The 15,590-nt window shown below is 50.7% G+C and overlaps 6 protein-coding genes across 6 annotated transcripts; 3 read left to right on the top strand and 3 right to left on the bottom strand.

The window, feature by feature from the left end:
- Positions 1 to 185: 185 nt before the first annotated feature.
- BDP81DRAFT_400842 (uncharacterized protein) lies at positions 186 to 2,113 on the top strand (the record flags this gene model as incomplete). Its single annotated transcript, XM_060588742.1, has 2 exons — positions 186 to 597; positions 1,893 to 2,113. The coding sequence occupies 2 exons, from the start codon at positions 186 to 188 to the stop codon at positions 2,111 to 2,113; spliced, it is 633 nt and encodes a 210-aa protein (XP_060437816.1).
- A 1,128-nt stretch (positions 2,114 to 3,241) lies between these two features.
- BDP81DRAFT_511094 (uncharacterized protein) lies at positions 3,242 to 4,845 on the top strand (the record flags this gene model as incomplete). The annotated part of the gene is made up of 5 exons (XM_060595758.1): positions 3,242 to 3,286; positions 3,523 to 3,750; positions 3,796 to 3,962; positions 4,018 to 4,618; positions 4,825 to 4,845. The coding sequence occupies 5 exons, from the start codon at positions 3,242 to 3,244 to the stop codon at positions 4,843 to 4,845; spliced, it is 1,062 nt and encodes a 353-aa protein (XP_060437815.1).
- A 430-nt stretch (positions 4,846 to 5,275) lies between these two features.
- On the bottom strand, positions 5,276 to 6,286 carry BDP81DRAFT_442845 (uncharacterized protein). The gene has a single exon (XM_060591695.1). It carries the CDS (start codon positions 6,040 to 6,042, stop codon positions 5,620 to 5,622), a length of 423 nt encoding a protein of 140 aa, XP_060437814.1. The 5' UTR covers positions 6,043 to 6,286; the 3' UTR covers positions 5,276 to 5,619.
- Positions 6,287 to 7,319: 1,033 nt separating this feature from the next.
- On the top strand, positions 7,320 to 8,093 carry BDP81DRAFT_335899 (uncharacterized protein; the record flags this gene model as incomplete). Its single annotated transcript, XM_060585877.1, has 1 exon — positions 7,320 to 8,093. One exon carries the CDS (start codon positions 7,320 to 7,322, stop codon positions 8,091 to 8,093), a length of 774 nt encoding a protein of 257 aa, XP_060437813.1.
- Positions 8,094 to 8,206: 113 nt separating this feature from the next.
- BDP81DRAFT_400839 (uncharacterized protein) lies at positions 8,207 to 9,267 on the bottom strand (the record flags this gene model as incomplete). The annotated part of the gene is made up of 2 exons (XM_060588741.1): positions 8,207 to 9,154; positions 9,226 to 9,267. The coding sequence occupies 2 exons, from the start codon at positions 9,265 to 9,267 to the stop codon at positions 8,207 to 8,209; spliced, it is 990 nt and encodes a 329-aa protein (XP_060437812.1).
- A 3,565-nt stretch (positions 9,268 to 12,832) lies between these two features.
- On the bottom strand, positions 12,833 to 13,815 carry BDP81DRAFT_511086 (uncharacterized protein; the record flags this gene model as incomplete). Its single annotated transcript, XM_060595757.1, has 1 exon — positions 12,833 to 13,815. The coding sequence occupies one exon, from the start codon at positions 13,813 to 13,815 to the stop codon at positions 12,883 to 12,885; it is 933 nt and encodes a 310-aa protein (XP_060437811.1). The 3' UTR covers positions 12,833 to 12,882.
- Positions 13,816 to 15,590: the final 1,775 nt, after the last annotated feature.

Raw genomic sequence — 15,590 nt, 5'->3', positions numbered from 1 at the left:
CAATGATCTAGCGCAGGACCTCGGATAATGGGCATGGGGTCCAACCAACATTATATCCGGCTGCTTACATGCATCTGCATCAATGACCGAGAAGACACACATTCTCTCAAAGCTCCATTGAACCAAGGCGACCAAAACAGCCTTTTACATTAGGCTCTTTTCCCCGCTGGGGTAGCAAACAGAGCATGAGCGCCTCAGCAACGTCACTTGCTTCTATCAGACTCAAGTTGGAGGACGCAGAAGTCGAAATGTGCAACGAATGGGACGATAGAATCTACACTTGGGTTCCAAACTCGTCTATTAGCGAAATCTTTCAGGACCAGGATGAGATTCTCAAGGCAATTCTAGAGGGGGGTGGTGTGATGAGGAATGGCATGAAAGGCTTCATGTTCAAAGACGCAAAGACCCTCGTATCTCTCCTCATCCGCTTTGGACACATCAAGTGGTTGAACATCTTCCAGAGTAACAAATTCGGAAATACATGCTTCCCTATCAAGTTCCGGCAAGTCAAGACCAGTAACTCTTGGACGTGGACCATAACATCTTCCAGATCGGACAAGATGTTCAGCTTCGAGGTCACCGCAAAAGAAACCAACGGTATTAGCAGACAAGACAAGGAATCATTTACACATCTTTACTACCTAGACCAGTGGAAATGTTTTGTTCCAGTATTTTGCCCCTAATGGCCCAGCCCACCACGTCTTCGATCCCCGCTGTTCCATGCCCTTCCTGGAAGAGTTCAGTTCGAGTCAGACCAACTTCAGCATTGTTAGACATTTTGTCATACATAAAAGCCATCTCGAGTTCCCATGGGATGATCAGACTGTAAGACTGTGTATAACTCATCCAGAACAATGCTGACCATAAGGACATTAGGGCGCAGTAGTCGACGACAACGACAATCCTCACGTCGCTGTTAAAGAACTACTACTGTCTGTGCAAGGTCTCAACGCAAACAAGTTTCAAGAGCTCGCAAGGAACAAGGCAAATATCCTTATACGCCTCCGAGGCCAGAACCATCCACACTTCATTCGAGCAATTGCGAGCTACATCCAAGGCAGTCGGCACTTCTTCATTTTCCCTTGGGCCAGAGGTGGGGGAACCTGCGTGATTTCTGGAAGAAACAACCTAGCTTGAATGCTATTTCGGATGACATCAGTACTCAAGACTGGAATAGCTACTTGAAATGGGTTTTCGAGCTCGGAGCAGCTCTTAGGTCTCGCCAGCGCCCTCGAGAACCCTCATCACCCAAGAGACAATCTACAGCAGTCTTGCCGCCACGGCGACCTGAAGCCAGAGAACATCCGATGTTTCAGCAAAGTTGAAATCGGCACGAGAAAGATTCCAACTGGTCTACAACTTGTGGTTACTGACGCTGGCCATGCGAAAGTGCACGAGAAAGCCACTGGGTCCCGTTACCATGCAACAGAAACAGCCAAAGGCACGGCCATGTACTCGCCCCCAGAAGCCGAGATGAACAAAACCCAACATCGAACAAGACGGTACGACATTTGGTCCCTCGGCTGTCTATCTTGCATCCCTCGTATGGCTGATGTATGACTATACGATACGTTGTCGAACTTCCATAATGATATCGGATCAGGAGAACCCTTCTACATGACAAATCCATCTACCGACACCAAAGATGCGGTGAAAGAATGGATCAAAGCTATCAAGAATGATCCACGCTGCGCCCCCGTCGAGAAGACTGCTGTCGGGCGTCTAGTCAGTTTCATTGAAGAGAGACTGCTGATAGTTCGAGTTACAACCCGTCAAGCATCATTTAACCTCAAGGTGGACCCGCCAAAGCACCGAGCGACAGCAGAAAAGATCCCCCCTGCGCAGTGACGCTCCTGTCCAGATGATGGTCACGAGACCTACGCTGGATGCAGCTGGATTCTTGAAGAACTCTGAAGCAGCCGACGCAGTGGATGTATATGAGGAAATGCAAAAGACATTCGATGCCGGCAAGAAGGGCCAGGATTTTACATGGATGAAGAAGGATGGAACAGCAGGAGCCGCTTCGCGCAGACCGCCTACCATCACATCCACAGTCTTGCTCCTGGCGGCAACCACAGAACTCCCAGATCGAAGAAATCCGCTGAGAGACTGACAGGCGTGCGTCTAAATTAAGTCATAGAGTCTTGGGTGCCTTCTTGCTAACAGTTTTCAGATAAGTGAAGTAAGTGATCGAAAGCATCGACTCGAAAGTAGGAGGCAGTAGTGACTGACGTAATATGTGTTGGGCATCAATAGAAAGTAAGTCTATCCCCCATCGTTTTTCAGTTAGTTCGTTACAGAAGAAGCCTCCCACGTAGGGAGAACAGCTGATACGCTTTGCTAACACAAGTGCAGTATGTCAGTGGCCCTTTCAATGTGACAGTGTGACACGATCACAAGCGATGGAAGCTGACAAGAGGTCGATTGCGATGACACAGACGGTATTGTATGACCAGATCCTGCTGTGAAATGCGGCTAATGATATTTTTCTTTGGTTTATACAGTTTGTAAGTGAAAGACAACCCATGGTTAACTAGGAATCTATTGCTAACCTCAGGTCGTTCGGCTGGTCGAACAGACTGTAAGTCATCTCATCTATATGATTTCCTATGCCATGCATTCGATTCCCGCTCTGCGATATTCATATCAGACAACCAAGAAATAAAATACTTACTCGTATTAATGTAGCCTGTACGTGTTTCTGTCGAATGATGCATTGAGCACCTACAAATTCTCATGACATCATCTGCAGCTTGACAATGTTTGGACCTACGGCGCAGATGACGAACCCGCTACAGCCATTGTACTGGATGAAAAGGAGAAGCGTATGACGCTCGAAGACTCCAATCTCTGCGATAGATGCTCAGACCTCAAGATCTGGTCCGAAACTTGCGAGTTTCTAGACACGCTCACCGGCCTGGAGAGTCGATTAAAGTCATGCGATCTTTGTCGACTTTTGCATCATGCAATGTTTAGACGAGCAGCCCGACGAAGCGAAAATATCAGATTCATGCGATCTGGCTCGTATCTGACGTTTGGGCAGAGGAATTGGAGTCCCATCTTGTCGCTCTGCCATTCAACTGGTGAGGATGAACTTTATAGACGCTTGATCTCGGCTGCTGGGTGGCGCATCGCATTGACGCTTGTAATGTAGATTCAGAAGCTCTCACTCTCAACAAAGTCGAGCTCGGTTTTCCATTCAGGCTTGTGCCCGGAGACGAGACTCATATCCGCGTCCTCAATGAATGGGTCAGGAGCTGCGACAATGCTCATCACTTACCAGAGGGTCGAAACTTCATCCCTAACAGGCTGCTACTGGTAGGCGACGAAACTACCACATGTGTTCGACTGGTATCAAACCTTGCAGAAGAGAACAAGCTCGTGAATTACGTTGCCTTATCTCATCGATGGGGGCGAGCCTCACCAGTCGAACACAAGTTTACCACGACTACCACGGACAACATCGACTTGATCACAGCCCTGGCAGGGGTTGATGATGATTCTTTGCCTTAAACCTTCCAGGACGCGGTGATCATCACGAGAAAACTTGGAGTGAAGTATTTGTGGCTAGACTCTCTCTGCATCCTTCAGAGTAATGGTCAGGAGCACGATGCTGACTCAAAAGAAGACTGGGAAAGAGAGTCAAAGCTCATGGAAGAGATCTTCGGCTCCGCCTATCTAACCATTGCGGCTAGTTGCGCAAACCATCGATTCGAAGGGTTTCTAAACCCGCGGACTCCGCGACAATTCGTCACAATGACGGCCGATGCCGGTGTGCAGTTTCACGTATGCGAGATTATTGACAACTTTGAGGCAGATGTAGAGCATGGCGAACTGAATCAGAGAGGCTGGGTACTGCAGGAGCGTGCCCTTTCACGGAGAACCTTACACTTCACAAGCACCCAGACGTACTGGGAATGCGGAGAAGGGATAAGATGCGAGACGTTTACCAAAACAGCAAAGTAAGAGTCGACCCATATTCCAGGCAGTTTATTCAACGGCTGATTGTGAATCTAGTCGGAAGGCAGCGTTCCTGGGAGACTCTAATTTCCCCCACTCTGTCGAATCCTTCAAACAAGGGAGACAACTTCAGCATTGTCATGACCTTTACGAGCGTTACTCGTCTCTAGGGCTGTCGTACGCGACCGACAAACCAAGAGCTATTTCAGGTCTCGAAAAGAGACTGATGACGGCCTTAAAGTCAACCGGGGGTTACGGAGTCTTCCAGTCAAACTTCCACAGGGATCTTTTGTGGCAGCGTCGGAACATGGGAACAACACTCCAGCGCATAACATTCCCTCCCAAAGAAGAGGTTCCCTCATGGTCATGGATGGCATTTGATGGAGAAACTCGATATATGGATGTTGCTTTTGGCGACATCGACAGAGCGAAGATTTTATCACCTTTTGAACAGTCCTCCGATGGCAATCCAACAGGCTGGACGCGTTCCTCAAAGTATACGCAGTTCAAGGCCCGAGTCAACAGACTGATTGGGGACAACCCATCGCGAATAATCTTGGATGAACCAGACCGGGTTCTGCCTGCACCGCTGATGTGTGTCATTGTTGGTTCAAGCAAGCAGCACAAGGGTGGTCCACTGCGACACTATGCTCTTATTGTAACACCCGTTGACGGCTCAGAAGGAGGCAAGGCGTTTGAGAGAGAGTCGGAGTCGCCTACCTATCCGTCGAGGATGTTTCGGTTGGAGATGAGACAGAATTTGTGAACATTCAATAGCCGCCTGCTGACTTTGGTCTTGGTTTACTTCACTCTTACTTGTTCATCTATTGTATATTTCACAAAAAAAAAAAAACTTGATTGAAGGCTGAAAATCTCGTTGCCTAAGACCAGTGATGGCATCGCGATAGTGTGCCCGAGATTCGCTGAATCTCTGGCGGATGATCCTGTAATCCGGCCCCACTTCGGAGACAGATCCGTTCCGCACTCCGGGGGGTAGCAGTAAGTAGGTATGTCCCCTATCGAAGTCTGCCGCATAAATGCCCTCAAAATCGATTCGTAGACATCTTAATTGGCCACTATTTGAAAGTAAGTCTTATCTGATTTGTATGTTTTCATGTTTCCTCGAGGGTCACTACCTCGTCAAGCTTCATCATAAGTTTTCATTGCAGTTGAGATCTTGCCCTCACCGCCCGCTGATCCAAGTTCATCCAGTGACATCATATCGTGCCTTTGCACCCCGGATACATTTTTACAGCAACTTCCTCTGCGCGCAAGGTTTTAGAGGTGCTCTTCTTAGTTGTCTTCAAAACTGCAAAGTCGCGATTACTCACAGTCAATTCAGTCAAGTACCTTGGATAATGCAATTCATGAGTTCGCGCGCACGCGCCTTGCCATTGAGACGTGTTGCGGGGAAGGGCAGCAAAATCCATTGCTAGTGAAAACACACACATGCGAGATTCAGGGCGAGAAAATTGCGGAAGTTCAAGTCAAGAAAAATGCTATTACGAAAAGTTCATCATCATACCAGAACAATAGCGCCCGCGAGCCATGCCGCTACTCGTACAAAACGCCCAGATCTTCCCTTCTCCATTCATGCCATGCATCACCCTTCGGCCGTGAACCTTGCATCAAATCTTCTCGTGTCCATCATTCCCATGCTCAAAGAGTGCTCATATGATGGCAGCAGCAAGTCCAATCCCCACCAGGCTCCTGCTTCCAAACACTATTGCAAATCCCCTCCGTCGCAACAAGCTTCTTGCCCTCCTGGCGCCAAGCGGTGACCCGATACACGAGGCTGGAGCTCATCATGTCAATCTCGACAAACTCGGGGTCGTCGTGCATGCGGTACGCCGTCCATGGCTCCCAGTCTTCCTCGAGGTACTCCTGGAGCGTTGGCTTGGATTTGGGTGACAAGGGCTTCTGGCCTGGATGGGCGAGGACGGCCTCCTTGTCGAGGTATCTTTTCAGGTGCTTTGTCTTGCTGTCGCACATTGCGCGCCAGAGGAGGGTCTCGGCTTCGATTGTGTCTTCCTTGTTGCGGGAGTAGATCGTTCCCGATCCCTTGGTCTCGTCGTCGGACATTGTGATAGTGTTTTTGTGTCTGGTTCTTTTGTTTCTATAGTGTTGTTCGTGTATTCAAGGCGTAATCGAGCTCCTGTATGTGATGGAGCTGGTCTATCGCTGGTTTTCAATGGGAAAGGTCGAATTCAGTGGTGTGAGGGGAACGGGAGTAAGTCAGGAAGTGCGCAAAAGAGCTTTATGATGTCGCTCAGAGCTCTGGCCTTCCCGAGCAGCGGCATTGCGTGTGACGGAGTCGTCCAAAAACAAGAAATCCTGGGTTTGCTTGCGTTGCGTTGCGCGTCTGATTGGGCGGGCAGGGAAATGCTCCTGTGTTGGCGGGCTTGACGTCACACTCGGTGATGCGCAGCGGCGAAGAGGAGCCACCAGCGGCTCATTGCGGGGGAGCGTCAGCCGTGAGGTGAGGGACAGGGGTTGGAACTTGGAAACGGGTTACTTGATTCTCGATGGTCTAGACTCTTTCCTCTCCTTCGTCCACTGTCTCCCACTCACTCTTCTCGGTGAAGTAAGGTATTGAGTAAAAGGTTCGAGAGGGCATGCGACCTCTGATGTAACGCGTGCACTGACGGGTCCGGGGCAAGCCCGGCCGAGAAGGTTCATCCACACAGGGAGTAAACGCAGTCTCGCAGGGCCAAGACTCAGAACAGTTGTCTTTGATGAGATGCGCTAACTAGCGTTGGTGGGCGCGGCACGTCAATGTTGTAGCCGGCTCCGCCCGTCAGATCGTGGGCCGCCTGCTATGGCTTCGATCTATAGCTCAACGTCCCCATCGCGACGGAAGGGCTAGACTGGTCTGTACCTGGAGTCGTCTTCTGGAATTACAGCTTTCGAACATCTGAAAGGTGAACAGTGCTACGACAGCGAGTGAGATTTGCGTCTCCTGGTTGCGATATACCGGTTCATCTCATGATGTTTCATCAACGCTGGTGAGCGCGCACCTATCATGAACTGCCCTTCCCACCCCACCGAGTAGCTCATTTGCCAATGCCCAAATGAGCTCTATGGACGCAAGTTTTTGGTAATCTTGTTGCTTCTCATTTCCAATTCAATTCTTCCTTAATCGAACTTTGGCGCATGAGACTTTTTCACTTGCTGTTGTGGGAGACGCGATCTCAAAGCCGGGTGCTCGGGTCAGTCAAGCCACTGAAAAGATGACGTCAAGACTCCCATTTTCGGACAGCGATTGAGAATCAGCGTCTTTGCGTGTAGATGCGCCATCGCAACACTCACGATGAGCACTCGAGTCAATAACCTTAATCAATTCGAGCACATCACACACAATGGACGATTGGCAAGAAGCAGCCTTTACATCAAGACATGTCCACAACAGAGCGAACAAGTCCAACAAAGGGGGCCGACGCGGAAAACGCGGTGGAGCCTTCGAAGTCAAGAGAGCTTTCGGTAGATACGATGTCAAGTGCCCGAGTGCGACCAAAGTGAGGGGGTCTACGTCCGAAAAAAACACGGGAAAGTCTGCTGGTCCGTCAATGGATGTCTTTCGCCTCTCCGATGATGGCAGGGGGTTGCTGGGACAGCTTAGCTTGCCTGGGGTGCTCGAAGCCAGCGTTATTCTCACGGGAAGCAGAAAGGTTCTCGAAGATCTGATATCGCAATTTGAAGAGAGCGAAAATGAGGCTGAAATCTCTGACGACTCTGACGAGAATGAGGGCCCTGCCCCGAAACACGATACTAGCGAGGATGAGAAGAAAGCAGACGACACCCACGAGGAGGAAGAAATCGACGAAGAATCAGAGGAAGAGGAAGAAAGCGACGACGAGGAGCACAAACGGTTCAGGAACTTTGAGAAGAACAGCTTTCGCTCTCCCAAATTCTGGTTCCAATGGAACGGAGACGTCACGTCCTCCCTAGATGATCAGACGTCACCGACCTCTAGTCGGGAGACTGGCAGAGGCTATCTTGTCTTTTCGGGTAATGACTGTCGCTCTTTCAAGGGTACCATCAGCTGCGACTCCCTAGATTGGAAGGACGTCTCGCTGTCTGGGTGGAAGGAAGTCTCCACGAGCGAGAGGGACGTTGCATTTGTCTGGAATTGATGGGAAGAGTCAGAGTAGATGATAGCTAGTAAGTCCAGTCCTCTTGCTTTCAGGGGTCGACACAATAATTGACTCTATCTGACTCTTTCCATCCCAGTCTCGCTCTCCACCTTTCAAGTCTTGACCTCGTCACCAGCCATCTTCGCCTGCAAAGCCGCGTACATCCTATTCATCGCATTGCGATTGAACTCCTCCCCAGTAACCATCGGATACTTCTTCAACGGACCCTGAATAACAGCCTCTTTGCACGGCTGGTTGAAAAAGGCCATACTGTATCTCTCCCCGTAGTAATCCCCCTCTTCGCATGGCGCCTTGACCCGGTGATATGTGCTCTTGAACCGATCGTCGCTCCAGCTCATCAGCAAGTCTCCAATGTTACATATAATGATCCCAGGCTTAATCTCGACCTTTGTCCATTCGTCTCCGAGGGCGTGCTCGCTGACAGCCTCGCGACCAGGACAGATTTCGAGTCCTGATTGCCCTTCTCGTTGAAACAATAGCGTGAGAAAGCCCCAGTCGGCGTGGGCGCCTGCTCGATGATATATCTTCCCATCATTGACGCGCGGGGTTTCGAAGTAGTGCAGAAGCCGCAGCACAGACTGCGCGCCAGGGTGGGCGGCATCGTGGTACTTGATGAAGTAGTCGTCCTGAAAGCCGAGGCCCCGGGCCAGGCACAGCATCAACCTTTCCGAGATGGCTTGCACGCGATGCATGAACGCCAGGGACTTCTCCTTAAAACCGGGGGTGATGTCATCACTGGCCCAGACGCCGGTCATGTTCTCCCCGAACTGGAGTTGATACGACTCCTTTTGGTCGGCTGCACCCGTAGACGGTCTGATCTGTGATAGCTTCTCCCAACCGACGTTCTTAGGGCTCCACGGCACGGTGGCTTTTGCTTCATCTGGTAGGGCAAAGAAGGACTCGGACACGGAGAACATCTCGTCGACTTCGGATTGGCTGAGACCGTGGTCCTTGATGGAAAAGAAGCCGACGTTCTCGGCTGCATCACATAGCTGGGAGGTGATTTCGTCGATGCGAGTTTCAAAATCACAGAGGGAGATCTATTTGATGAAAGAACTAAGTTAGTCCGTTCACGAGACTAGTGATCTGAGAGGAAGGGACAGGGCCATACCTCGGGAATCACCCGATCGACGTACTTCGTCTTTTCTGCCATGGCGTTTCGATCGGCTTATTCTCACTGAGCGATCTGGACAAGTGCTAGAAAGCGAGCGTTTAGTTCGAGTAAGTGAGTGTCTTGTGGCCAATACTTTAGTAGCCTAGAGGTTTCAAAATGGATGATTGCAACAACAACGTTGAAGCAGTCGACGATGTCTCTGGTGAACCTCGCTGTCTCTACATCTCACTCATGCTCCCGGAAGTTGAGATAAGACGATAGAGAGTGGTATGCAGTCGCATGCACGTCCCGTTCGTCGATAGCCGGGATTGGTGGACGATGCAGGCTTATCTTTGGCACCATCTTGTCATCGGAGATGGTAGAAGACGTCCGCTTACCTGTAAAAGGCCGGGTGATTCTTGGTGGCAGGCAGATCAGCGAAGGCCCATACACTCTCTACCCTGGAACATCAAATTCATCTCTGTGAGCAGCCGATATACTCCGTACGAACCTTGTGTTTGTGGCGCGTCGATGGGTTTGCCTGGGTCGCAGAATGAACATCACGCCATTCCATGTTCAAGTCGTGTTACGACAAGAACTATGAGGTGCCTTGAGCGGACTACAGGGCCTGCAATTGCTGAGCGCTCGACTGGGGTACCTACCTAGATAAGGTACTCGGCTTCCCCTGCAGCCTAGCAGGCTATTTCATGAAGGCGCTGGAGCTGAGCTGCTAGTGATGTCTTTATGAGTTCTCTCACGTGGATCGTATCATAAAACAAGTCAATTTCGTCTTTAATCAGATATATTGATCCTTCTAACCCATTCAATGGACTGTTACCAGAATTTTCATGAAGGTCATCGACCAGGCATGGCAGTGCAGCATTCCGGCATATAAACCCTGTCCTGAGATCCAAATCTCCACTGAGAGCACCTCAGACGAAATCTCAGACTCGAACAACAGACGGAAATCTATGGCCCTCTCACAATTCCTGCCCCAACTTATACAAAAGCGTAATCGCAAAAGACCCATCCTCGCTCCTCTCCCCATTCCTAAAACCAGCAGCCTGGCTGCTCAGGCGTAATCCTCACAACCGCCGTCTCACTCTCAACAGACAGATCCGCGTGGTTGAAATCAATATTCGTACCCCGCACCAGAAGCCGCACGTTGATCTCGGCGCACGCCGGTAGCGTGTACCGCGTGCCAACCGAGACGGTCACCAGCACGGCGCCCGATGCCTGTGTCTCGGCGCGGAGAGTCACCTGGTTGTCCGGGGTGTCGAAGTATTGAGGGCGGGCCGTCGACGCGGGAGGGCGGAAGTTGTAGCGGCTCGGGGCGTTGGGGACGCCCCGGCTGAAAGGGTTGCAGAAGGGCCAGCACCAGCCTCCCCCCTGAGGTGCGGGCAGCGACGGAGGTGTCTTCGGCCGGGGCGCGGACGGCTAGGTCCGCGTTGACGGCGACTGGGGAGGCCGTGGTGAAACTGGCCCCGAGAAGGACGATGAAGAGGGCGCAGAGGCCGCGGAAGAACTTTTGAGACAGCTTTCTGGGCCTTGTAGAGTGCGGCAAGGTTGATAGAGGACGCGGAACTTGATGTAGACTGATTGCTGGTGTAGTGGACATTTCTATCGAGAGACCGGGTGAAATCGCCTGGATTAAATACTGCAGCTCAGCACTCTGTGTAAGACCCCGAGATGCTCCTCACTCATAGTGTGCTAGGAGAAACTGTATTAAACCAGATGTCAGTAGCAATCTCCCCATATGAATAATCGGCCGCCCGCCGCAAACAAGTGTTCTTCTGAGCCTGCGATACTGAACGGTTCACTAGAATAGACTTTGCCCGCCGGCTCGATCACTGAACAAAACTATGGTAGAAATGGCCGCATGAAATGCGTTGAGCTAGCCTCTACCCACGGAGCATTGTCATGCCAAGGCGGTGCAGTAGCTCTGGGGGGTGTGATTGCAAAGAGCAGATTCTAGAACAATGAAGCGTTAGTAGCATCCTTGATTAAGACTTTGGACTCACTTGACTTCTTGAGTGATTGTATACAGATCGAGCTACTTGGACTTTGCAAGTCGGAATGATTTCCTATCAACCTGAGTTAAATCCTACCTTCATTTAGCCTGCCCCCTGAGCGAACGCCGGAAACCGGGCTCCGACGGACAGGTCGGACTGGCCGGCCCCACCCACGCCCGGTCCGAGTCAATCTGGCAGCGTGACAACCGCTAGGCTCATCAACCTCCCCCAAAATATGATTGTCCAATTCCGGAACATGTAGAGCTTTCTCATTCATTCTCTTAGAGATCGTCAGTTTATTGCTGGTGAGTATGGAGTATGAAGGGAGTGTAGAAATCTCCCAGGCAAGGCCAGGCCGAACGGTGGAAATGGGCTGGTAGCCTCAGCCACAGTCCGGTAGGTGCACAGGCCACACCTGGTGCCCCAGCTTCATCTTCAAACGTCGCGACACGCGACGCGCGACTCCAACTTCGACTTCATTCTGAACATGAGTCTGTCAGCTTCTCTCTGCCTCTTACTTTCAGTCCAAACTCACCTGTGGTATTGTAAGAGTACGACCATATATCATTTCTCGTTGAGAGCATAAAATATCAACTTATTTACTAGACTGACAGTGTTAAGTACATGTAAGTTGAGCGAGAATGAGATGCTCAAGGTAAGTGTAGGTAAGTCAGTAAAGCAACAAACCAGAGAAGCCGTCGACGATGAAAAGGACGCTGATACAAAGACTAGAAATCAGTGATGTAATTCATGTATTAGTGAGTCGATTCAGATGAGACCTGAAAAGAGAGAAGAGGACACAATACCTACCTTGGTCACATTATGCTCAGCGAGTAAATCATGCCCAACAAGGGAATAGACTATGTCAAATTAGCAATACAGAAATAGAGAAGAGTCTTACTATTGTTTGCGTCTCCAGTCCAGAAGGACCTGGCATCCAATCCAATAAAGGAGAGGAAGTTCCCAGGCAATACCACAGGGAGGTTTGGAGTCCGACTTCATTGCCCAAAGGAGAAGTGATAGGCTCACTGGGGCCAAGGAAAAGAAGGTGGGGAGGGAAGTGATTTCACGATGGTGGCTCACTGGGGCCTTGGAGGAAAAGGAGGGTGGGGAGGAAGGCGATTTTCCGAAGATGGCTCGCCGAGGCCTTGGAGGAAAAAGAAGGTGGGGAGGAAGACGATTTCACGAGGGTGGTTCGTCGGGACCGTGGAGAGAAAAGAGGGTGGGGAGAGGAGCGATTTCACGATGGTGGCTCGCTGGGGCCTTGGAGGAAAAGGAGGGTGGGGAGGAAGGCGATTTTCCGAAGATGGCTCGCCGAGGCCTTGGAGGAAGAGGGAGGGGAGAAAGGCGATTTCCCGATGGTGGCTCGCCGGGGTCGGGGAGGTTAGCAGTAATCGCCTACACGCAAACGATAAAAAGTCCACCAGATTCGCGGAAACCGAAAACAACGGCGGAGAGAAGAGAGAGGGGGGGGGGAGAGAGAGAAACAGAAACAGAAACAAAAGCAAACGGAAGCAGAAGAATGATGATCTCAAAACCAAAGACAAAGGAAACGCGGAATTCTTTTTCTCTTTAGGCTTTTCAAGTTTTTTTGGGCTTTTGTGTAAGTGCAGGAAGAAACAAACGGAGAGAGAGGGAGAGAGAGAAGGAGGAAGCAAGTACTCTAGAGAGAGATGGGGTTGCGGCGAGAGCCACGGTAACGACCGCGGTTCCCACCCCGAGAGTTGCGATTGCGTGGCTGAGAAGGAGGAGCGGGAGCGGAAGCCTCGGGTAAGGGTTGAGAGAAAGGATTCACAGCAGGCATAAAGGGATTCTGACCATTCCGAGCAGTCCCCGGACCCTGATAGCGATTCGGTCTAGGCCCGCGAGTGCGAGCAGGCTGGGGGTAAGACCGAGGCTGATCAGGGGAAGAGTTCCGGGGACCGCGGGGAGGCTGACGATTGCCCTGATACTGTTGCTGCTTCACCTGAGCTCTGCCCTGACCCTGGGCGGGACCACGACGCTTGCTTACTCCCTCAGACTTGGGTCCAAGGGGATCAGCAGGGGCGCGGGGAGAAGAGGTGCCACGGGGGATATCGTTCCTCTCAGAGTGGTTCTTGCGGGAGGGGGAGAAGGAGATGTGAGAGTACTTGCGGTAGAATGCGTGATTCTGGCGGAAGGGATTGCCAGAAGGAGAGCACTTGCTCTTCCTGCACTTAGCCCAAACGACTCGAGTAGCCATAAGAGAAAGAGGGGAGAGACGAGGAGGCTCCTGCTTTCCACGTCTGAGAGCATGAGGAAGGGGTGTAGCCGGAGCCCCAACGTTGAAAGAAGAAAATGAGGAAATGAGATCATACTCAGTCGGAATGGAGGTGGTGTGTCTGGCCACCTTCTTTCCAACCGAGTAGGTAGAAGAAAGAGGAGAGGAGAGAGAGGAGGGAGCTCCAAAGACAGGGGGGGTGTGCCTGACTTGGGAGGAGGAGAAAGAAGGAGCACCGAAGGCAGGGATGGCGGGACTGCCTTGGGGAAGAAAGGAAGAAGAAGAACCGAAGGAGGAGGTGGGAGGAGTATCCACGTCCATCGCATCGGGGGAAGAGGAAGCGGAAAAAGAAGACATGGTGATGTTGTTTTTGGTTTCTTGCGAACTGACTGAATGAAAAACTTACAGTTGGTAGACTTACTCTTGCGTGTAGACGATTGAAAGTGGGATGTAGAATGAGAAAGAAATCAGGAGAGAAGGGGAAAATGTGCCTGTTTATATATCCCTCTGGAAACGATGCCGTAGAGGTCTCCATAGATAGCATAACGTGGCATCTCCTTTACGACTTCGATTCGAAAGGGTTTGATACTGAGTGGACTCCATGAGCAAGTTATCACGACGCCAAACGCCGATGGGCGTCGAGGATTCAAGCCGGACCAAAATTGGAGAGAAGTATAAGGGCAAGAGGCAGTGAGATATATGGCCCGGCATAGTCGAACCGGGCACCAAATAGCGACAAGAAGGCAACATAGATGGCCTAAGATATCAATGGGTGGCTCTATAGGCCGCAAAGTGGGAGATTGGCAACTTCGAGCAGCATGTACCAAGTCCAGGTGCGAAAGAAGTCCAGCTTTGAGTCAAAGTCATCGTCTCTTCGCTCTCTGACACCGGCGACTTCATTTTTCGCCGCAACTTGTGCTGGCTGATTCAGTCATGAAACGCCTGACATCGCCGACAAGACTTCCATGATATTGCAGCAAGAAACTACGAAGATGGAGGCATGGCGGTCGTCAAGGTTGTGGGGTACCTTTGATATCTGGATGACCATTTCGGCAGTACCCGTCGGGCCATTCCGCTACCAGCGATTTGAATATCCCCGACTGCTTGGAACGTCCGTTGGAGAATTGGTAGTATGTGGTGGTTCTTTTCCAGCTTTACAGGCGCAAAAGATCAACCTCGACGGGATCAGCTTTGAAGGGAAATCACACAATACGGTACGTAATTCAACTATGCAATACGCGCAATGTGCCCCATGCACGCGCTCAACTCAATATAGTGATTTCAATCCAAAAGACGAGAACTGGTAGTATAACTTGACGCTTTCTGCCCGCAATTGACAGCGTCGTTCTTTTGCGACCACAATCCACCTCCATCGCATCGGAGAAGGAAGTAGAAGAAGAGGAAGACATTGTGAATGTCAAGTTGACCTCTGGGGAAAACGGTTCAACGACTCGCTTGGCCAGTCAATCGGGCTCACCCTACTGGCGTCTTCCATCGAATATCGCCGGTCCTTCACAAAATATTCCTCCTAGTATAGTCACGGAGGACATACCCAAAGCGACCAGTCGCTAAATTTATTAACTATCGTTGATACTTGTATAATTATTCTAACGGTACCTATCCGACCATCCTGTTTTAAAGATTGCACCACTCGACTACTCATTAGGATTAGGGACTTGGGGGGCCTCCTCCTCGCCCATATCATTTAGACCAAGTTAACGCTCCTACGCATCACTTTCCAAACTGCCCCATCTAATTTTGAGCAGCTTGGAGAGAGCTGTGAGTATAAGAAGAAGTAAAGGCAGATTGGACTGGCCTGGCCTTTCTCTTACCAGCAGAGAGCACACGTGAGAAGGAGGAAATGAGATCTCAGGGAATCGGCCTTATGCAACGGCTCGTCTATTATAGGAATCAAGTACACTCTACCTACTAGTGTCGCACACTGGATAATGCCGAGTCGTCACGGTGTATTCTTACAGGAATAATTACGGAGGAGACAACGCTGGTAAAGAATGAAATTATGTTCGAACTAACTCTCTGAACTTCTCCTCTTCAATCATTTCACAGTTGGTTCAATGGATTTGTTCCAAGTCTCCCATCCTTGCACGCGTATTGGAGATTACCACCAAGAC

This window comes from Colletotrichum phormii, assembly GCF_030913505.1.
Source record: "Colletotrichum phormii strain CBS 102054 chromosome Unknown BDP81scaffold_43, whole genome shotgun sequence".
In the NCBI taxonomy this organism is placed as follows: domain Eukaryota; kingdom Fungi; phylum Ascomycota; class Sordariomycetes; order Glomerellales; family Glomerellaceae; genus Colletotrichum; species Colletotrichum phormii.
This window is presented reverse-complemented; position numbering and strand designations above follow the sequence as displayed.

What these genes read in the sequence shown, in the direction of transcription:
- BDP81DRAFT_442845 (XM_060591695.1), bottom strand. Translation starts at nt 6,042, where the DNA reads ATGTCCGACGACGAGACCAAGGGATCGGGAACGATCTACTCCCGCAAC.